This window comes from Rasamsonia byssochlamydoides, assembly GCF_041956645.1.
Source record: "Rasamsonia byssochlamydoides strain NRRL 3658 unplaced genomic scaffold VTN77scaffold_28, whole genome shotgun sequence".
Taxonomy (NCBI): domain Eukaryota; kingdom Fungi; phylum Ascomycota; class Eurotiomycetes; order Eurotiales; family Trichocomaceae; genus Rasamsonia; species Rasamsonia byssochlamydoides.
In genome coordinates this window covers 55,991-76,576 of record NW_027192411.1, presented here as the reverse complement: position 1 = coordinate 76,576, position 20,586 = coordinate 55,991, and the positions used below count along the sequence as shown (strand labels likewise).

The window sequence follows — 20,586 nt, the reverse complement described above, 5'->3', positions numbered from 1 at the left end:
ATTGATTCATCTCTTCCTCTTCTCAAGCCCATCGTCGGGCTCTTCGTCTCTGGCTTCTTGCGATGCCTGCGGATTACGAATCCACCGCGCGAGCCTTGTCTCTTCCTGTCTCCTCGCCCGAAGAGTCGGATACACCATTGTTTGCCAGTATCCGTCCACCATGGAGTCAGTCTCCCGTTGGCAGACGAGGCTCCCTCCCCATCTCTGCCCGAGAGGCAGCCACTTTCCGGGACCGAATCATTAACCAGGCACAGTCGTCCTGGCGCAGCTTAAGGAAGCGCTGGGAAAAGATGACCCTTTGGCAGAAGGTATTGGCGGTATCGGCTTTTATTTTCAGCATTACACTGGGTCTAGGATTCATGGCCTTTACTGGTCAAGTCTTCGTCTGGCTGGGACCTGTGGCAGAGAAGTGGGAGGATGCTCCGCTGGCTTACATTCTCCTGTGGATGGGCGTCTTCACGGTGTCGTTTCCTCCGTTGGTGGGCTGGTCGACACTTGGGACGGTCATAGGATTTGTTTTTGGATTTTGGAAAGGGTGCGTGAAGTTTCCATGCAATGGGAGAAGTGTCCATCGATCTGATTATTTTCTTGCAGATGGCTTGTTTATGCGACTGCTACCGTGGTGGGCTCGACCTGCGCCTTCGTTGTCTCGCGAACGGTCCTCTCCAAGTTCGTCCACCGGTTGATGGAGCATGACAAGCGGTTTGCCGCCCTGGCGTTGACGCTCAAGTACGACGGCCTCAAACTGCTGTGTATGATTCGGCTCTGTCCCTTGCCGTATTCTATCTGCAACGGCGCAATTTCTACTTTTCCTACCGTCCATCCGCTGCGGTATGGCTTGGCGACGGTGATTATATCCCCGAAGTTGCTTGTCCCGGCTTTCATTGGGAGTCGGCTGCGTGTGTTGTCGGAGAGCGGCGGGGAGATGAGCGCGGGCTCCAAAGCGGTCAACATCATCAGCATTATCGTTTCCATCTCCATTGGCATTGGCACTGGCATTTATATATATCGAAGGTCAGTTGACCTAACCTGACCGCAACATTTCAATGTCTCTTCCATCTTCTGTTTCGAATTGTTGACACATCACCTTTATAGAACCCTAGCTCGCGCCAAGCAGCTCGAGGCCGAGGAGCGCGCTGGCATTCGGCAATCACTACATGACGACCACGCTGCGCACCGTTCTCACCGTGCCTTCTCCGATGATCCAGAGGCCAACGTCGCTGCGACGACACTAGCCCGCGACGAGGAGGGGCACATGGATTTCGACGAAGATAACATCGACATTGTCGTTGAAGGGGATGACGACAACGACGAGGACACTTCATCAGGAAAAAGGCCATATAACCAAAACAATAAAGCTGCATCATATCGTGACAAATTCACAGATAATGACTCTGACGTCTTTCGCGACGGCGACGGTGACACGGAAACGTATGGGTTGCATACCCATGTGCGTGGATAACCTAGTCTAGTCTGGTTTGGATCCTGCTCCTGATAAGGAGAGCTTTTTTTTTCCCTTTTACGGTATTTTATGAATTATCCTACGTGATGAGAATTGGCTGTATGCATGATGGGTTGGGTTGGGGTCTCATATATTAACGATAGATTATACTCCGTACTTCTTTGTTGTTCCCTTGTTACTACTGTATGCTATTATGCCGATAAACTATCGGAACGAGTGTTGGGAACTTGACGGAATGAAATATGATGGCTGAGCATGGATATTCCTCTTTCTCCCTTCGAATCGATGTTAATGAAAGAGAGAGTGAGATGACGAACGGCAGGACAGTTGGTGTGCATGCACCAATTTCTGCGATCAATTATATTAATCTCGAAGTTGTAAAGGGACATCTGAAAACAATAATGTCGCTTTGAAAAAACGAAGTATGTACAGACGTTATGTCAGCCAGTAAACAGCGTAAGCATGACCATCGCCCATAAAATTTCTGGGTATAAAAACATCATCGAGATCTCTTCAGGCCCTTTTTGCCTCCTCCATGTTTATGCTTATGACCACCGCCTCCGCCGGTGCCAGATATACTCTTGAGTTTTGAGAGACGGATTTCCTTCGGCGGCTCCTTTGTTTTCTCCTTTTTGTTCTTCTTCACTTTCTTCTTTTCGGCTTTGGCCTTGGCTTTTCGGATAATCGAGTCTATGTCGCTTTCGCTGAGGTCGTCGTCCTCCTCGTCCTCGTCATCGTCATCTTCGGAGTCGGAGTCGGAGGTGGTATCGTCGTCTGCGTGTTGCTTCTGGAGTATCACTCGTTAGAGCAAGAAAGAAAAAAGAAAAGAAGAAAGCTTATCAGAAACCAACCTTCTTCCTTTTGAAGTTTCCATAGCTCCTTCGTCCCCCGTACATGTCCCCATCCTCTGCGTCCAAAGATCCCGCAGCCACAACCAGCGGCTGTCCAGGATATGCTGACAATACAGTCTCTGCCCCATAAGGACTAGCAGGAGTAATACTACTGCCGGGAAAATCAAGCACCCATTCCGTTTCACCTGCTTCAGCAGCCTGACGCGCAATCGCCTCGGCCCGTTTCTGTTCCTCCGCCGCAATAGCAGCCGATATCGCTTGCAGGTCCGAGGAGGGCTGTGAAGGGGTCGCTGGACTGCTGGTCGCGGACAACCGTGGCCGCTTGGGAGATGGCGTGTCTGGGTCTTCTACTGAGGGTGATTGAGGCGTGTTTGCGGCTGCGGCTGCGGCAGCACGTTGCATAAACTAGAGATATATCAGCATGAAAAACCTCATTAAAAAAAATCTGTTAACTGTGTATATACCTTCATCGTCAGAAGCCGGGAAGACATGGTCTTCGCCGGCTTCGCGCCCGACGTCGACGCGCCGGACATTGTGTGAATCCTTGCTGAAAGATAGCTTGAGCGCTCTGGAGAGCTATCATCTAGGGCTTCAAGACCCGTCAATGATCTGATCCGGCTTGATTCGAATTGCCGGTCTTTTCGCTGTCACGCTGAGCTGTTTCTGTCGTCGTACCTCTGTGAGTTCATTTTGATAGATTTTGGAAGGCGGACAGGATTTCGCCGCAAAGACGCGGGAAAGCCAAAGCCAGCCAGCCGATTGGCTCGACGGCCGCCCGAACCCGCCGACGAGCCAAACACTCACGTTACCTAGCCTCTCCATCCGATCCGCCGTTCAACTTCATCACAGCATCATCGCCGTCTTCGTGGTCTTAAGACCAGCACACGCTGCTTCTCGACCATGATGCTCTCCTCCGCCAGGAGTCGAATCACCGCCCTGTCGGCGGCGCGGTCTTCTTCGCGCCTGGTGGCGTCGTCGCGGGCCAGTTATTTCGTGAGCGCCCCTCGCTGGAGCGAGAATCCCGTCGCCGCCAACGACCCCACGCCGAAGAAGCCTGTGCCCAACGTCTCCGGTACCAATGCTGTTCCCACCGACTCGATGGGTGCTCGGGGTGCGCCCCTCCAGGAGGCGCCCGAGGTGGGCGAGCGCAATCGCATACTCCAGGCCCCGAACCGTGCGACGACTTGGGCCAAGGGCCAGCAGCCGAGGGAGCTGGCTATGACGGGCCCTCGCTTTGAGCAGACGATTATGGAGCTGCAGGTTAGTATTCCCGTTCAATTGGCCGGGAGGAGAGAAAGAAGAAGGTGTTGGTTGAAGAGAAGAGGCGCAGTGCTGTAGCAGCTGGCGATTCAGCAAGATATTTACTTTTAAGCTCTGTTGAAGTGACAGATGGCTAACAATGTTAAAACAGCCTCAACCCTACGCTGCTATCGAGCTGATTCACAAGCAACCCGTGCGGTGGCAGAAGGAGAGAGTTGCTGTGTGTGATGGAGGTGGTGGTCCATTGGGCCACCCCAGGATCTTTATCAACGTCGACAAGCCTCAGATTATCCCTTGCACATACTGTGGCCTTCCATATGTAAGTTTCTGCCTTTAAAATTGTGTCCTATTTATTTAAAGTATTACTGGCTAACGGCGACCATAGGCTCACGAGCAGCACCGCAAGTACCTTGAGTCTTTGCCATCGACGACCTACCCACTCGAGCCTACTGGCGACGCCGCCGGGGTGACCGAGACTAAATGAGAAGAGTACTGTACTCGAATAGCATATATCAATCGTGGCATTGACCTCTGATTTTCCTTTGTCTGGCGTTGACGACCTCTTTTTCTTTTTTGTTTCACCTCTTTTTTTTATTTTTTTCCCCTTTGGTTTATGTATCCCCTTCGGATGGTCCTATATTTGTATGTACATTTTATCCGAAGAGAAGTCACAAAATCAAAGATAGAGGGCGGCGACGGCTTAGATTTAACAACTTCATCATCTCTCCGTAGCTCGTCCAATGGAGCAACTGATCGATCCGCGATTGTACTATACCAACCGCGAAAGAAAATAATAGAGAGAGGACCGAAATGGAACTATTCTATCAACCGTACGTATTATAACTTATGCTCATGATCATGATCTTTGTGCTGCTGCAGCAGCACTTTATTCACGTCTAGTCACATCTTCTCGCCTTGGATCGTGGCAACCACTTTCCTCGTGTGCTTGCTGGCGCGGAACTCGAGGTACCAGATTCCCTGCCAGGTGCCCGTGGCCAGACGGCCGTTGGTAATGGGGATAGTGACGGAGGCGCCGATGAGGGAGGACTTGATATGTGCCTGAAAAGAACAATAATCAGCAAAGACTAAACAAGAAGAACGAGAGAAAAAGCAATCTAATATTGTATACAGGGGAAAGTTAACGTACAGGCATATCATCCTCCCCCTCCGCACTATGCCGATACAAATTCCCCTTCCGATCCACGGGCGCAATGCGGTCCAGCGCATCGCTCATGTCCTCGCGCACATCCTCGTCCCAGTTCTCGTTCAGCGACAGCGCACAGCTCGTGTGCTGGATGAACAGGTGCAGCAGGCCGACCTTGTAGTTGCGGATCTCGGGCAGTTCGGACACGATGTAGTCCGTCACCAGGTAGGAGCCGCGCGAGCGGGGAGGGAGGGTGAATTGTTTTTGGAACCAGGAGGTCATTGTCGTTGTTGGAGTTGGAGTTGAAGGAGGAGGAGGAGGAGGAGGAGTTGTAGTTGTAGCGGGGTGATTTAGATTTTTGATCAGCGTCGGAAGCTGACCGATCGATAAGGAAGTCAATAAGTTCGGAAGGAGAGCAGCTAGGATGAGAATAGAAATAATCTCCAAGGCAAGAAGTTTAAAAGTCAAGGGTAGCATGCAACAATGCGACAGAAGTGGGTGTTTTGTCAATCAATTGACTTTTATCTCCAGCCATCCATGGTGGGGAAGAGGATCCATTTATTCAGCCGACGTCATTGCTCTTTCCTTTGTCGACATTGACTCTCCTTACTCCGCGGCACGAGGAAATTATGTTATCACATTTCCTCTCCTCTCCTTTCCTTTCTCCAACAACAAGCATTAATCATCAAGGAAAGACGAAGAGAAAAAAAAAAGCATCATCCTGACTCCAGAAACGGATTTGAAAACGATTTAACCTACACTGGTTGGCAGTACCTTCCATACATCCAGAGATCACCTCCGCTTGCCCAGTTCGATGCTCATTCCCAATCCATCAGCATCAGATCAACCTCCGAACTTTGGTGAAAGGACTCGGGACCTTATGGCAGCCATGTCCAGGCCACAAAGACAACAGGTTCTATGCCTTCTACAATGGAGCTCCACAAATGGATCTGCAGCAATGTTCCCAATCATGGGCTAAATCGGACTTGAAGGAGATGAGTCTTTGAAGGTTCGACAGTCTTGATTCTACAGAAGAGTGCTTGCCCGACATTGTTTGGGCACCATTACGGCCGACGGCCATCCTGCTTGTCGGTTTATTTAAATCCTTTGTCAACGGCGGAAACCTGTGGATGAATCCCTAACAGATCCTCCAGCAATTGCGAAGATGCAAGAACGCATCTGATGAAAGCAGCTGGTGAGACATTGATTCCTAATTCCATTTATTAAAATTCAGAATTATGATGAGCGGGTTAGCAAAGATCAGACAGAATGTGGCTTAAGGTACTGGCTTACGGGTGTATAACACCGGCAAGAGATCATCGGACCCCAGACAAAAGTCGGGATGATCAACCGATAAAGCTCTCCCTCGCAATACGATCAATGGCGAAGGTGGAATCTCTAAGATCGTGATCGATAATATTGGGCACTTCAGACACTCGATATATCCCAAACATCAACCTACACTATTTCTCACGCAGAAAAATCTTTCTTTCTCAAGACTCCTCTCGCTATCTGACCTTATCGATCCACTATTCCCTAGGAGAGCAGTTGATATTCGCAACAAGATCAAGCGATCTAGAATAGCAAGAAAGAAGAACTTGTTGTATACAATAGCTTCATGGCAGGACTATTGTGTCACAGTGTTATATTATTACTCCACTGCTGCATCAGCTGCAAAACTAGCCAGAGGCAGGAATTAGAAGCGAAGGAGTATTATTATTGCCGAGGACAGCACTGGCCAAAGATGGGCAATTAATTAATTCTCCACCATTAGCTGTCTGCTCCCGTCTACCTACCTATTCTTACGTTGTTCTTAACACGGAATGAAAAACGCCAGACAGACGGAGCATGGTTCGGGGTTTGAATCGAATCGAATCAATCTAAATTGAACCTATCTTCTCTTCTTTCCTCTCACCTATTTTCTCCTATTTTGAATTTTTTTTCTAGTTTTTTTTTCTTTATTTCTTTCTCTTTTCCACCCACGTAATAATAGTAGTGTACAAGACATAAGATGCAAGCAGGCGCAGAGTGCATTGCATTGCATAGCGGAGGCCGTGAACTCATTCATAATATGACCAAAGACCAAAGACAAAACAAGACAAAAAGCAAAACAAATTTCCATCCCTGGGGGTATTGTCTCTTAAAAAAAAGGGAAATAAAAGAAATGCTCGTCCTGACTGACTCCTGTATGAAAAGGGAAAGGGGAAAGGAACAAAAAACAATGTACTGTACTGTACTGTACTGCACTGTACTGTACGACAAGCCGAAAAAGGAATAAAAATAATAATCGAAAGAATTGAAAAGAAAGTAAGCAATGAGAGCTCACGTTCAATTCGGGAGAAGGAGAAGGAAGAAAAAAAAAGGAAAAGGGGATGGGAAGGGCATAGGGAGATCATGATGAAGAGCTAGCTTCCTGCTCAAAGGTGTCTGATCAGGAAAGGGAACTCGCTGATACAATGAAGACGGAAAGAGGATAACGAACGGGTCGCGATGTCGACCGTAGAAATCCAAATCCATAAGAGACGCAGCGTACCGCTCAAAGAAAGGATCCGATGTCGAAAAGGGAAAGTTGTCGACAGGACGAAGAAAAAAGAAAGTTTCGTCGTGGCGCGAAAGACGCGATGACGACCGGAGAATCCCAAAGGGAAAAGGAGCTCGGATAGTAAGCACGTATCAAGCTGATCTCCCGAATACTTCATTTTCTATCTGACCCGCTACAACCCCCTCTCCAAACTACGCAGCAGACTACCTTCCGCAAACTGGCTTTTGGGCGTCATATCGAGCAACGGTCTGCCAGCGTGGCGGTCACCCGTGGCAACCCCACGGCCAGTCCCCGTGGCCGAGTATGATGCAGCCGTTTGTTGCGTCGAGAGGGCCAGAAGGCTGCTAGGGGTGAATGGATTGTCAGGACTCACAGGAGAGCTCAACTCACTGACCAGATTGGTAGTAGTAGTAGTAGTCTGCGGAGCTTGGTGCTGGCTGCGGGTCGAGTTCGCGCGACGGCGAGCAGAGACGGATGCGGATGAGGTCTCTTTGGATGTTGTGGGCCTAGACTGTGGTTCTGGCCGTCTCCAAGTAGTCGCAGGCGGGATGGCAATCGCTCCGGGAGAAATCTCAGGTCCGGTCGCTGCCTCGACGAGAGGGACGCCCGGCGAGACCTTGACCCCGTGTCCCTTGCGGGAATGTTGTGGAGGTTCTCGGAAGACGGGCGTCAGGTCCACAAGCGGCTTTTGTTTGTCACGGTTGGAGTTGGATCGCGCGAATTCCGGATCGTGAGTTGAGCGCATCGTATTTGATCGACTGGGTTGGCGGCTCGAAGGATCGCCGAGATTGTTGTGCGACGAAGACGGAGAGATGGATGAGCCCAAGTTCTTTAGCAGTCCTCCAGAAATAAAAGGTCCCTCTGCATTTTCTCTCGCCAGCTCTGCTTCTCTCTTGCGTTGAGCCTCCTTTCGCAGACTGTAGGTCCGGCCTAGAAGCCCTGTTGGGGAAAACGTCGCGTCGTCATCTTCCGGAGAAGCGCTTTTGCCAACTTCTGCATGCGCATCGTCCGTGTCGACAGCAAGCGACATCGGAAATGATGAAGGAGGAGGTGCATGGCCACGAGTCAACTTTTTGCGAAGATATATCTCTTGCGAACTCGAAGCGGGCGCCTCGCCGGCATTCTTATTAGCTGACGCCGCAGACGTGTCTTCATTCCGTCCAACTGAACCAAGATCGACTAGCGGCTCGAATGACCCCAACTGGTACGGCGTCGAGTCTGTGGAACTATTTCGCCTATGGCGTGAAGCCGAACGAGAAAGGTCTCCAGGGGTTATGTTAGAAACGTCTTTTTGCTTCTGGCCTTCCCCCAGAACACTGACCAAATACCAGCTTCGCCAACTGTGGACAGCATCGTACAAGCTCTGGGCTAGGTCCGCATCATTGGTGGCGAAGAAATGCACAAAGTTCTCGGTGGAGAGGAACATAGACGACTTCTGTTGACTCTTGACTGCGAAGCACTGCTTCTTCGGCGGCTTGAGCTTCTTCAATTGGCGCTGTGTGGGGGAGTAGATGTCAAAGTCCGACAGATGACAGATATTGGTCGACTCTTTGCCATCAGGCTTCTTGGATACGACGACCTGACCGTCCGAACGTAGGGTAACATAACGTTTATCCCATTTTCCAGGCTTCTGCGAGTGGTACAGGCTGAATGTAGCCTCCTTTGGCTGCTCGCGAGGGGCGGCCTGGACTTCTAGTTTCTCGCCTGCACCGTCAAAAGGTAAAGGTGTAATGACCAAGAAGTTCTGGGTATCTGTAGCCCATGAGTTCAAGACGTCTCGTATGTGCTCATATCTTCGCAATGGTCGCTCGAGGCCGAGCTGAGAAAACGACTCAAGGAGAATTGCCGTCTTAGGGTCGACATCGGGCTCTGACAGGCAATTCAGCGCCGAGAAGATGATGTCTTTGGCGCGTGTGGTGGGAGTCACGGGCAGGCTGATGGATGATGAATTGCATTTCACCAAAACTCTTCTCTCGCCAGAATTGACTGCAGAGATAGGGGCATCGATGCCTGGGACAATCCCTCTGCCACCAGGCTCGATATTTTTCGCCCTGGAGGGATCCTTTCTTGTAGTGTCAGGCTGACGTCCCTCTGCAGCAGTCTTGGGGCGCAAGCCTAGTTTCTCTTTCCACGAGTGGCGTTTTGATTCTGAGGTTTCCTGTGCAGGTTGTCTCTCTTCACGTCTCTTCACTGGGGTCTTCTGACGATGACCCTGAGGCACTCGTGACCTGGAAGAATCCCGAGCACGTGCTGGTTGTCTTTCCGCCATGGTCAACTGTTCCATGGCTTCTCTCCGCAGCCTCTCTTTCTCTTCAGGTGACAACTCACTCTCGTCGTCATCCTCCACCTGTCTTGACTGCACTTTGTTTGTCGCGTTCTTTTCAGGAACAAGATCTTGTTTGAACTCTCGGCTCAGCTTCTTCTCTTGCGCGTCAGCTTGTGGCGTATAATCCACCGCTGGGGGCGACATCTGCTGCTTAGGAACTGGAGGTACACTTGGCACAGGGGCAGGAGTAGTTGCAGTTGCAGTTGCAGTTGCAGCTGGCCTTGCGCGTCGATATCTCGACGTACTTCTTGCAATCGTTTCATTTTTTGGCTTTGCTGCGACATCATCCTTCTGCGACGTGTTAGGCGGAGCAGGAGCGGGCAAGGAGGGTGAGGCCTCTGTGCGCAGCTGTGCTTTTGCAGCCTGTCTAACAGATCGATAACGAGAGAACTTAGGTGGCTGCTGAGGAGGCGCCGCCGATTCAGAGCCTGGAGTGGCTGATGGAGGCTCCACGGTGGTGGTCATGATGTGTTAGAAGAAGTCGAGGTTGAGCGATAAAGTTCGTCGCACATGGAGGGTTGACCCGCAACAGAGACAGCTTCACAGATGCAGTCACCCAGTGCGCATTAACTGTCACATGTGCGTCTTTCAATTTTCAGTCATCACAACCATGCGGTGCCAGATGCTCATCCATATGGTTGCGTGAATTGAAGAAGATTGCCGGCGACTTGCAAGAAACAACGGCGCAGTAAAGAGTTAAAGGGAGAAATTCACTGTCTGTTCCCACCCAAATTGACACGCGACAACTCAGTTCACCTGACACGAGTCCAAGAAATGCAGTCAAAATTGAAGTGAAGGGAATAAAATTATTGCAATGACAACGCTGCGCCACTTCGCCTTCAACCAGAAATGCTCTGCCGATTCCCGAACCTTGTGATGCGCCGCGGTCTTGCCCCCTTAGTCTAAAATTGGCATCGATAAATTAAATTAAATCTAGATTAATATTGCAGGAGCACGCGACAGCGACAGCGACAGCCAGGAGCACAAAAAAGAAAAGTCTTGCAAGACACAGGTTGTTGACCTGGCCTGACCATATGTATCATTCCCCTTTGCAATTGACTGAAATAAAACAGAGAACAGAGGCCGGCGCTTCCTCCCCCCTGAACTGCAACGAAGTGACGTCTCTTACACTCGCACAACCGCATACAGCGCACAGGCCCGGCTTGGCTACACAGAGAGGGAAATAATGAAGGCTAATAGGGCCACCCCCATAATTAAGTTACCGGCGGCATGGGGGATTTTTTTTTCTCTCTCTTCTCCCGCGAGTCCTATCCCGGAGGTCGGATAGGCCCCCGATCCCTTCATTTTCGCGGTTTTCATTATTGGTGGTATGGCTTAGCTAGCTCCACAATCCTAATCTTGATTTTCTACATATGGAGGACGTCATGACTGACGATTGGCGAGTCGGCGACTTGGTCGACCAAATTATACGGAGTACAATCTACGATTATAGGTACAGGACGTCCAGATTGGAATCTCAACTCGTATTAATGTCAATTTAAATTATTTCCTTTTTATTCCCATTCCTGCAATCTTCAACCCAACATACCCCTTTCGAGACTAAATGAAAGTCAGTGACTGTCGAAGAAAATGCCGTGAATTCCAGGGCTGATCCCTGGATTTCCGGATCTAATTAAATTAGATGTAAAAACGCTATACCTATTTAGGTAAGTGAGGCGCCAATTCCAAAAACGCGGGTACGATGGGTCTCCACATTTTGTTACAGTACGGAGTACAATTTACGGAGTAATAATCACCTCCTTGAACCTTCCTTGCAGGTAACGATAATGATACTGGAGAGATTATTTATGTTATGTAGAGATTCTTGCTTTTTAATTATTATTCTTTTTGTTTGATAGATAGATATAGTCACCTTTCTTTTTCTTCTTTGTTTCTTCAGAGGCAAAAAAAAGAAAAGTGAATTTAGCTGGCTCCACTTCTACAACCCTGCAAAAATGACATGTCTACGGAAGTACATATCTGCAGAAAAAGAGAAAAAAAATTGATATAGATCTTCTCGTCTTGCTAACTGTCCGCGTTAGTGATGTGTTATTTGCTGATTTGTGCCATTGCAGGTTCAGCGACTACTGTAGTCAAGTTCAAGTTGAAAGGTATGCATATCTCAATTCTATCAGGGATTTAGACCTGTTGCCTTCTGGGATCAAGTGCTGTATTTAGAACTAGATTCGAGGAAATAGTCTATATACAATTGTAGAAATTATTTTAGCACGGTCTTTTTCCTTTTTCACCTCTTGTAAGCCCGCAGTTGGAATCTCCTGCAGTCAACAACATCAGCAAGCGCAAATGAATAAGTAAGACTTGCGACTGCACTCACCACCACGTCTCAAAATTCTGCGTCTTAATATTAATCCCCAGCTGCTGCAGCTCCCTCGTCGACAACTTCGTGTTGAAAGGCCGCTGAACCGGTGAATTGGGATCGTTCCCTTCCTTGTTCCGGATCATCCCCGGGATCGGCACCGCTAGGATCTGAGCCAGCTTCTCGCACATCTCGTACTTGGTCATGCGTTCCTCGGCCGAGAATTGCAGGATCTTGGGGAACGATTTGATCTTGTCTTTTTCTTTGATATATTTCACGGCAATGTCGTTGCATACTCGCGCCACGTCCTCTGTGTTGGTTGGGTAGCGTTGGGCCCAGTCGTCCATCTTCACGCCGGCGTTGGGGTCCTGCGCTTTGTCGATTGCGTCTAGCAGCACGTTTACCGCGCTTTCACTGTTCTTCTCTGCCGGACCGTAGAGGATAGGCACGCGGAGAACAACGCCCAGGCCGCTGTCGCGAGTGGCTTCGAGGGTGGCAATCTCGCCGTCGCGCTTCATCCCGCCGTATCGATTCGTGGGTCGAGTTGGTGCGGACGCTTCGTAGGGAGCTTCGCCCTCGACGCCGGGGAAGACGTAGTCAGTTGAGATGTAGATGAGAAGAATTGATCGCGAGGAGGTTTCCTGTGCGAGGGCACGGGTGGCTTCGACATTGATCCGTTGTGCTTGCTCGGGGTTCTTATCACAGGCATCAGGAGAGCGATTGGCAGCGCCTAGAAGATCCAATCCAATAAGAATTCAATCCGATCGCAGATAATTGAGATGTAGAATGTATAAGACTTGGAGACGTACAATGGACTACTACCTGCGGCCTATACTCGAGTCCCGTTAGCAGTCCAATCTGTATCTCCCCGTGGAACAGAACTTCTTAAACGAAAAGAGGTAACAGACAAAAAAAAGGACCCCGGGTCAAAACTCACTTCGCCTCATCCAGCATCCTCCTAATCTCCTCCGGCTCCTCCAAATTGACCTTCAAGATGGTCGGCGGCACCGCTCTCGTGAATCCCTGACCGACCGTCAACCAACCCGCGCGTTTGAAGGCTTTCATGACCTCCCGGCCGAGGAGGCCTGTTGCGCCGGTGATAAGAGCTGTCTGAGACATTGTCCAGAAAAAGAAAGGAAGAAAAGGAAAGAAAAGCAATTGCGTAGTTTACTAGGTAGGTAGGTATGTAGGTAAGTAGCTAAACCCTTGTAGAGGGAGTTATACTGCAGGGAAGGCCCCGCGGCGGGGAGCTTTAATTAGAGCAGAGCTACTGGAGCTCTCTGCGGGATGACGTTTCCGAGAACTCCACTGGGCTATCTATCGATCTACAGTGCAGCGATCTTATTCTTACCTATGCCTCAGGTACTCCGTACAGAATCCGTACAGAATGCAGAAATTACGAAGACAAAATAGAGACGGAGAAAAAAAAAGCACTTCCACATCCTCAGCTTCTCATCTTATAGAGAAGCCTTGGATGCTACGAAAAACCCCGCTATGCTACGGGCACGCTTCATTTCAATGTGTTGCCGGACCAGTCCAGTTTAAATGTGATGTGTATGTACAGTTCGTCAACTTCTCCATGGGCAGGAGATAGGCAGTCCTCAATACAGTATTTCTGTCCGGTAGATCTACGATTCTGCAGGTATCAATTTTATCGACCTTCTTTAATACAACACGAGGTATAATTACAGAGCGCTCCAGATACATCCATCAAGTGTGTCCGAATCGGCTGTTTAAATGTATTTATACGGGTTCATAATTCCATTCTGTAGAGAAACCGTCAGCATTCCTGTCCTTCTCACCGAGAGGAAGATGGGTCCACGTACCGGATCATACAACTTCTTCAACTGGGACATCAGCTTCACCATCGTCTCGTTCTGGCTGTAGCCGATAAACTCCTTCTTCGCAATGCCCAGCCCGTGCTCGGCGCTGATACTGCCGTTGCGTTTGGCAATCCACTCGTACACCCACGGTTCGATGGCCTTCTCCACCTCCTTGTTGTATTGTCGCACGGACACGTTCAGGTGCAGGTTCGAGTCGCCCATGTGTCCGTATCCCACGACCGCGCGAACCGGGAAGGAATCGTCATCACCGACGAAGCCGCGCTCAGTCAGCCGTGCTCGGCAATCTTCGACGAGCTGATACAGCTCCGGCAGCGGGATCGAAACGTCGTACTTGTAGGTGCCGCCCAGATGGCTCAGGGCCTCTGTGATGCCTTCGCGCCAGCGCCAGAGGGACTGGATTTGAGTCTCGTCCTGTGCGAGCACGCCATCCGCCACGATGCCTTCGCTCATGACATGTTCCAGGAAACTCTCCAGCTTCGCAATGTCGTGCTCGGCATTGGACCCGCTGGTCTCAATCAGACAGTAGAACGGATAGTCTCCCTCAAGGGGCCGTTTGTTTCCCGTACTCTGATGTACCAAACTCTGACTCTTCCCATCCATCAACTCAAACGCAGACAAGATCTCCGATAGACGGCCCTTTGCTTCCTTGTAGGCCCTCCGGACCTGGTCAAAGCTCTCCAGACCGAAATAGGCAACGTTAACGGCACTGGGCCGTGGCGGACAGAGGATCGAAACGGCGGTGACGATGCCGATGGTGCCCTCCGCGCCAATGAACAGCTGCTTGAGATCGTAGCCGGTGTTGTTCTTCCGCAACGTCGACAAACTGTCGACAATCGTTCCATCCGGCAGCACGGCTTCCAGACCCAGGACATTGCCGTGGAGACTTCCATACCGGAGCAGACGCAGTCCTCCGGCGTTGGTCGAGACATTACCTCCGATATGGCAGGATCCCTTGGCACCCAAATCCAAGGGGAACAGGTGGCCGCGCTCCGCGAGGTATTGATCTGCAACTTCGAGAATCACACCGGCATCCGCAACGAGGACGCCCGACTCCTCGTCGAAGGAACGGATGTTATTCATACGCGACGTGTTGATGACAATCTCATCGAAGACCGGCACGGAACCACCCACAAGCCCTGTGTTTCCGCCCTGCGGCACAACCGCCAGCTTGTGGTCGTTGCAGTATTTTAGCACCTTGCTGACTTCCTCCGTGTTCTTGGGCTTCAGGACCAACCGCGTCTGTCCGCCATACTTGCGCATCCAATCGTTGTTGAAGGGCGCGAGATCGTCCGTCGCGTCGGCGGTGACGCCGTCAATGACGGCCGAATCTGACCCGAGCAGATCCTTGAAGAATCGGACATGTTCCTCCGTCACCTGCGCGAAGTTCGGGTTCCGCTTGATATGGGGGTATGCGGCGGCAGTCAGTTGGATCTTCCTGGAAGCGTCGCTGCCGACTGCGGAGGAGACGCTGAAGGGCCGCCGTGTTGCTGCTGCGGGGATCGGAGAAACAGTAAGCGACGGCCTCGTGGAACAGCGACACTTGGGCACTCGTGCCCGTCGCAGGGTGAACGAGACACCTCTAGCAGCGGACATGGCGATGACTGGTCGAGGTGGAAGACAGCCAGTGCAATGTCGAAAAATAAAAATAAATAATTGATGATGCGAAGATGGCCTCCGAAAAGTTGCTTGTCTGCGTTTGGCCAAAGCTTCCCGTGTGGACTGCCTCCGCAATCGGCGCTGAAGACTTATAATTAATTCAAACAATCCACAAATAATCTGCAGGCAATTGTTCTGACGCGAATGGCGATGCGATTTAGGGTAAGATACGGATTGTGTCCACTGCCCATAATGGGTAACTATCTCTTCTACCTAGGCACAGTACCTAGATATGCCAGTATCCAGTCAAGCGTCCCATCCCCCCACTCTTGGACTTCTGCTCGACCTTTTGAAAAGGAAACACCGATTCGTGATGGGAGCAACTTTTTCATCTACTTCTCATATGCTATTCTGGATGACAAGTTTCAGATTGGTGCTAAATATAACTGCTCTCTTGAGATCTCGACGAGGGAAGTTAGCAAGACTTTACAGCATCAGTTCAATTTGGGTATCAATATCTACTCTCTCGGAAAAGCAATTGGGCTTTTGTGACAGAAAGACCAATGAAGATGTTCTGCTGCTGTGTTGCCATCAAATTCTCGGCCTGTAAACTGCTCAACGTTGGAAGCTGCCGGAAAATAGTGAATATATGTCATGCATCGTCAACCTTCATTATCACCGTCTTAGTCTCCAGGTAATTGCCCAGTCCAACAACCCACCCTTCACGACCGATTCCACTGGCCTTGTACCCGCCAAACGGCATGTCATGCGCAACCGTCGGACTGGCGCAATTGATGGACACTGTCCCGGCCTCGAATGCCTTGGCCATGCGCATGGCTCGATCAAGATTCTTCGTATACACCGTCGCATAGAGGCCGTATTCGGTGTCGTTCGCTTTCTGGATCACCTCCTCCTCGCTCTTGAAGGTATTGATGACCACCACGGGACCGAAGATCTCTTCTTTCATGATCTTGGCGTCTTCGGGGGTGTTGGTGAAAATGGTAGGCTCGACGAAGTACCCACCCAGATGATGAAGGGCTCCATTTCCACCGAGAAGCAGAGAGCCGGTCTTCTTCCCTTCTTCGATGTAGTTCGTCACAGTGTTGTACTGGATCTCGCCGGCTTGTGGTCCGTGATTGGTGTCCTTGTTCTTTGGATCTCCTGCACGCACAGCAGCAAACTTCTCCTTGAACAGCGCAATGAAGCGATCGGCAATGGACTCCTGGATATAGATCCGGGAATTGGCTATGCAAACCTGGCCGCTGTTCCACTGGATGCTGTACCGCGTGTCCTCGGTGGCTTTTTCCAAGTCCGCATCCTCAAAGATCACCGCCGGGGTTTTCCCACCAAGTTCCAGGATCACGTTCTTCAGATTGGACTTGGCCGCCGCGATTTGAATCTGCTGTCCCGTACGGACGGACCCCGTGAATGTCAGGACACGGACATCCATGTGGGAGGACAGGATCGCACCCGAGAGTGGACCTTGTCCGGAGAGGACATTCAATACGCCAGGGGGAAATCCGGCCTTCTCGACCAAGGTCGCAACTTTTGCAGACTGTCGTACAATCATTAGAAGAAGAATAAAAAGAGAAACAGGGAACAGGAGTCCAGGAGATTGGATCTCACCGTCAATGGAGCCTTTTCACTGCTCTTCAGCACCACCGTATTCCCTGCCATGAGAGCAGGGGCCGTCTTTTTGGCGAAGAACACCAGAGGCACATTCCACGGGATAATAGCTCCCACTACCCCATACGGCTGCCGAAACGTCATGTTCACGAACCCTGGGGTGTGCAAACTGGTCGTGCCCTGCGGTGTCAGCCACGCCTCGGAGTAGTACTCGAACTCCGCAGCGGCCCAATTGGAATCATGGAACTGAGAGACCGGCCGGCCCATGGAGATGGCTTCGAGGTATGCCAGCTCGTCGTGGGATTCTCTGATCAGATTTGCCAGTTTTTTCAAGTATTTACCACGTTGAGTTGGCGAGAGCGCAGACCAGCTTGGAAAAGCTGCTTTGGCCGCTGCAACGGCCGCATTGGTGTCTTCTTCGCTGGCTTCCGGAACTGACAAAAGTTCAGACGGATATATCACATATCAATTGTTGGGATGGCTTACCATCTACGATTTTCTCCCGCGTGGCAGGGTTATACAAAGGGAAAGTCTTCTTATCGGATGCCTCCACTAGCTGGATGATGAGTATAAAGTTAGCATCCATTATGACAATTTCAGAAGATGTAGCTAGCAATCGTTGTTCTGATGCAGGTTCTTACCTTCCCATTGATAAGCAGTCGTGGTTCGATCTTTTCAGGAGCCATATTGCTGCTGCTGCTGTGAATGGCAAGCCGGCTGATTGAACTGCCGACAATTTACGTACACAGTGATGTGATCTCCAACGAGCAGAGATGTATGTAGGCAGTCTGGTGATATTCAAGACCAGATAGTTATGGCCAGGGCTTCTTCACTGCCAGAGCAGATGCCGGGATAATGCCTATCACCCTGATATTGATCATGTTCCCCATATTCGTATTTATAGCCCCCGTCGCACAGCACTAGCTGCAATATGGACGGGTTAATTGAATGGAATCTATTTGGCTCACTTACTAACGGACTTGACGCCGTGGTGCGGAGAAATCAGCAAGCAGGCTAATAATATATTAAAAGGTGAACGCTACAACAACCTCGGAGGAATTCTTACCTCAAATTGCTAGTAACAGGAAGGGCCCGTTCGAGCTTAATACGCCGATAGGTGATACCCCTGGCTGCCTTCCAATAAGCGAGAAAAAGAAAGGACAAAGGACAAGGACACGGGTTTCTCGAACGGTCGAACCTAGGTATGTACGTGGGGTCTCCTTCCATATCGGAAAAGTGGAACCGATGTCAAGCTGCAAGCTATGGTGATGATTTAGGTTAATTTGGCACTTACCATGACTCAATGAGGAAAAAGCCATAAGGAAAGAAAGTGCTATACGGAGTAGAAAGTGCCAGTGTCATTAGAAAAGAGGCCGTGCGGGGTCAAGTAAATGGTCCGAAGAGATCCCTGCGGGATTGTACTGTACTAGCCAGTAGGAGGAGTAGAAAGACAGGTTGAGTTTGAATCCATCTCAGTCTCTCAGGTGGGCCATACGGAGTAGGAGGAGCCCCACGGAATAATTTTAATTTTACCCTAGGTACGGAGTTCTTATGTCGTCGGTAGTATTTGCCAAGGATGCGCCGCCGTTAGGATATTAAAGCATGTTGACATGTCAGATGGTATGAGCTACCTCATTAGCATTGAGCCTGCGCCGCCGGAATTCCCCAGATGAGACGCCAGTATGTTTGCTGTTCCTGCTCTAGACCAGAATCAGAACGTGGAGATTGTGTTGCTGTCACTGTACGGGTTTATATACTGCCGAGAGAGTCGAAAGACAACTACATTCCTCTAACAAGAGCAAGGTTGTCCTCCTCGGAACTATATAATGGAAGAGAGCGTGTAGTAATACGATTGAAATGGCTTTAGAATCATCGTTTCTGTCAATTTGAGGCTGGTCAGGGCAGAGAAGGCAATTCACTAGGAGTGCCGTTCCCTGATCCCTTATCTAATGGTGGAGTACGAGTGAACTGATGCGCCGTCTTGTCCGCATCCACAGCTTGACGTTCTGTGACATGGGTTGAGAACTTGCGGGTGGAGACGCCCTTTTCAAACAATTCGTCCAGCTGCTCCAAGCTGCGCCCCTTCGTCTCAGGTACAAAGAGGAAGACCCAGATTGCAAGCGCGGCGTTGCTGCCACCCCAGATATAGCAATACTTGGGGCCCCAGTTCAGCGAATCAGGATTGATAAAGTAAGGAGTACAGAACTGACACAGCCAACTGAAGACGAAATTGCTACCATTCGCAAGAGCAATGGTTTGTGCACGGAGTCTCTGGGAAGGCACTTCTCCGGCAATAGCCCACAAAACGGGGCCTTGACCAATGCCGTAAAACCAGGTGTAGATAATGATGAGGCCTATCAGGGCTTTACCAGCATCGGAAGAGCCAACAGTGCTCTTGGTATAAGTAATGGCATTGGCGAACATGAAGGCAGCACTCATTGCAGAACAACTGATAAGTAACGCGCGCCGTGGAAGGAAGCGCATGGCAGGGAATGCCGCCAGGTTGCCTGTCATTGAGATCGCGAGACCAACCATGACCCAGGTAAAGGGCTGAGCAATGCGAGCTTGCACGTAGAAGTAAACCGAATAGCCAGAGACGAAAATAATACCGGTGGCAGTTTGACCAATAGTTACGCCCAGGCAGATCAGCGTTCGACGCAGGTCCGGGCCACTGAACATATCGCGCAGATGGATCCCACGATGGAGCTCTTTCTCCGCTATCCAAGCGTTCTTGATATCGAGTATTTCGGCGCTGATGCGAGAGTCGTCCGTGATACCGCGAAGCTTTCGAATTGAATTGGCCGCTTTGTCTTCTCGTCCACGCGAAATATAATACCGAGGAGTATCAGGCAGCCAAATCAGAACAATACCGATGCAAGCTGGAACTATATACATTATAGCGAGGGGTATCTGATAGGATAGACGTGAAAGATAGACATCCGTGTAGTTGTCGACGAGAATACCTATCAGCGCGCCAAAGGAGGTTTGAAAGGTAATCAAGCCGACAATGGATCCGCGGAAATGGGAAGGGGCGACTTCACTCATGTAGGTGATGGAGTAGGCTACAAAGAGCCCGTTTGAGAATCCGAGAAATAGCCGTCCAATATACAGCGCTGCCATGGACTTCGAGCCAGTCTGGATCGATATGGCAACGATTCCGAAGAGACATGCTGCCCAAAGCCCAGTCCGTCGGCTGGCTCTGTCACCGACGAAGTAGATAACAGCGGTAGCCACCAAGCCACCAAGATTCATGAGACTCTGGATCAGTCGCTGAACTTCGGTGCTGATATTGTAGCCAATGGTGCTCTCTGGCTATGTAATGCTCCACGAGTCAGCAAATGGACCGAGAAGCACGATCATCATGCCTAATCGACAAGAAAAAGGAAAGGTACATCCTTATAGCCATAAATTGAGAGAAACCCAGGCATGCTCTGGAACCCTGACACCGCTGCGGAGTCGTAACCATATTGGAACTGGACAAAGGCAATAAAAAAGCAAATCAAGATGACACGCTTCTCCTCCAGCAGGGTGGTAAACCGGGGGGTGGCTGATGAGGATCCTTCTTCCATGCTCTTGACGATGCTCAACGCATAAAATAAGAGCAAATGGATATAAAGG

At 50.2% G+C, this 20,586-nt stretch overlaps 9 protein-coding genes across 9 annotated transcripts; 2 read left to right on the top strand and 7 right to left on the bottom strand.

The window, feature by feature from the left end:
* Nucleotides 1-62: 62 nt before the first annotated feature.
* On the top strand, nucleotides 63-1,462 carry VTN77DRAFT_3888 (uncharacterized protein; the record flags this gene model as incomplete). Its single annotated transcript, XM_069419885.1, has 3 exons — nucleotides 63-535; nucleotides 595-1,014; nucleotides 1,096-1,462. The coding sequence occupies 3 exons, from the start codon at nucleotides 63-65 to the stop codon at nucleotides 1,460-1,462; spliced, it is 1,260 nt and encodes a 419-aa protein (XP_069278006.1).
* A 499-nt stretch (nucleotides 1,463-1,961) lies between these two features.
* Nucleotides 1,962-2,846, bottom strand: VTN77DRAFT_3887 (uncharacterized protein; the record flags this gene model as incomplete). The annotated part of the gene is made up of 3 exons (XM_069419884.1): nucleotides 1,962-2,249; nucleotides 2,314-2,718; nucleotides 2,778-2,846. The coding sequence occupies 3 exons, from the start codon at nucleotides 2,844-2,846 to the stop codon at nucleotides 1,962-1,964; spliced, it is 762 nt and encodes a 253-aa protein (XP_069278005.1).
* A 367-nt stretch (nucleotides 2,847-3,213) lies between these two features.
* VTN77DRAFT_3886 (uncharacterized protein) lies at nucleotides 3,214-4,057 on the top strand (the record flags this gene model as incomplete). The annotated part of the gene is made up of 3 exons (XM_069419883.1): nucleotides 3,214-3,573; nucleotides 3,725-3,892; nucleotides 3,959-4,057. 3 exons carry the CDS (start codon nucleotides 3,214-3,216, stop codon nucleotides 4,055-4,057), a joined length of 627 nt encoding a protein of 208 aa, XP_069278004.1.
* Nucleotides 4,058-4,473: 416 nt separating this feature from the next.
* VTN77DRAFT_3885 (uncharacterized protein) lies at nucleotides 4,474-4,999 on the bottom strand (the record flags this gene model as incomplete). Its single annotated transcript, XM_069419882.1, has 2 exons — nucleotides 4,474-4,632; nucleotides 4,721-4,999. 2 exons carry the CDS (start codon nucleotides 4,997-4,999, stop codon nucleotides 4,474-4,476), a joined length of 438 nt encoding a protein of 145 aa, XP_069278003.1.
* A 2,432-nt stretch (nucleotides 5,000-7,431) lies between these two features.
* Nucleotides 7,432-10,050, bottom strand: VTN77DRAFT_3884 (uncharacterized protein; the record flags this gene model as incomplete). The annotated part of the gene is made up of 1 exon (XM_069419881.1): nucleotides 7,432-10,050. One exon carries the CDS (start codon nucleotides 10,048-10,050, stop codon nucleotides 7,432-7,434), a length of 2,619 nt encoding a protein of 872 aa, XP_069278002.1.
* Nucleotides 10,051-11,830: 1,780 nt separating this feature from the next.
* VTN77DRAFT_3883 (uncharacterized protein) lies at nucleotides 11,831-13,021 on the bottom strand (the record flags this gene model as incomplete). Its single annotated transcript, XM_069419880.1, has 4 exons — nucleotides 11,831-11,861; nucleotides 11,921-12,632; nucleotides 12,712-12,731; nucleotides 12,840-13,021. 4 exons carry the CDS (start codon nucleotides 13,019-13,021, stop codon nucleotides 11,831-11,833), a joined length of 945 nt encoding a protein of 314 aa, XP_069278001.1.
* A 614-nt stretch (nucleotides 13,022-13,635) lies between these two features.
* VTN77DRAFT_3882 (uncharacterized protein) lies at nucleotides 13,636-15,339 on the bottom strand (the record flags this gene model as incomplete). The annotated part of the gene is made up of 2 exons (XM_069419879.1): nucleotides 13,636-13,668; nucleotides 13,729-15,339. The coding sequence occupies 2 exons, from the start codon at nucleotides 15,337-15,339 to the stop codon at nucleotides 13,636-13,638; spliced, it is 1,644 nt and encodes a 547-aa protein (XP_069278000.1).
* Nucleotides 15,340-15,994: 655 nt separating this feature from the next.
* Nucleotides 15,995-17,654, bottom strand: VTN77DRAFT_3881 (uncharacterized protein; the record flags this gene model as incomplete). The annotated part of the gene is made up of 4 exons (XM_069419878.1): nucleotides 15,995-16,897; nucleotides 16,969-17,402; nucleotides 17,455-17,524; nucleotides 17,610-17,654. The coding sequence occupies 4 exons, from the start codon at nucleotides 17,652-17,654 to the stop codon at nucleotides 15,995-15,997; spliced, it is 1,452 nt and encodes a 483-aa protein (XP_069277999.1).
* A 1,210-nt stretch (nucleotides 17,655-18,864) lies between these two features.
* On the bottom strand, nucleotides 18,865-20,220 carry VTN77DRAFT_3880 (uncharacterized protein; the record flags this gene model as incomplete). The annotated part of the gene is made up of 1 exon (XM_069419877.1): nucleotides 18,865-20,220. The coding sequence occupies one exon, from the start codon at nucleotides 20,218-20,220 to the stop codon at nucleotides 18,865-18,867; it is 1,356 nt and encodes a 451-aa protein (XP_069277998.1).
* Between the last annotated feature and the right edge of the window lie 366 nt (nucleotides 20,221-20,586).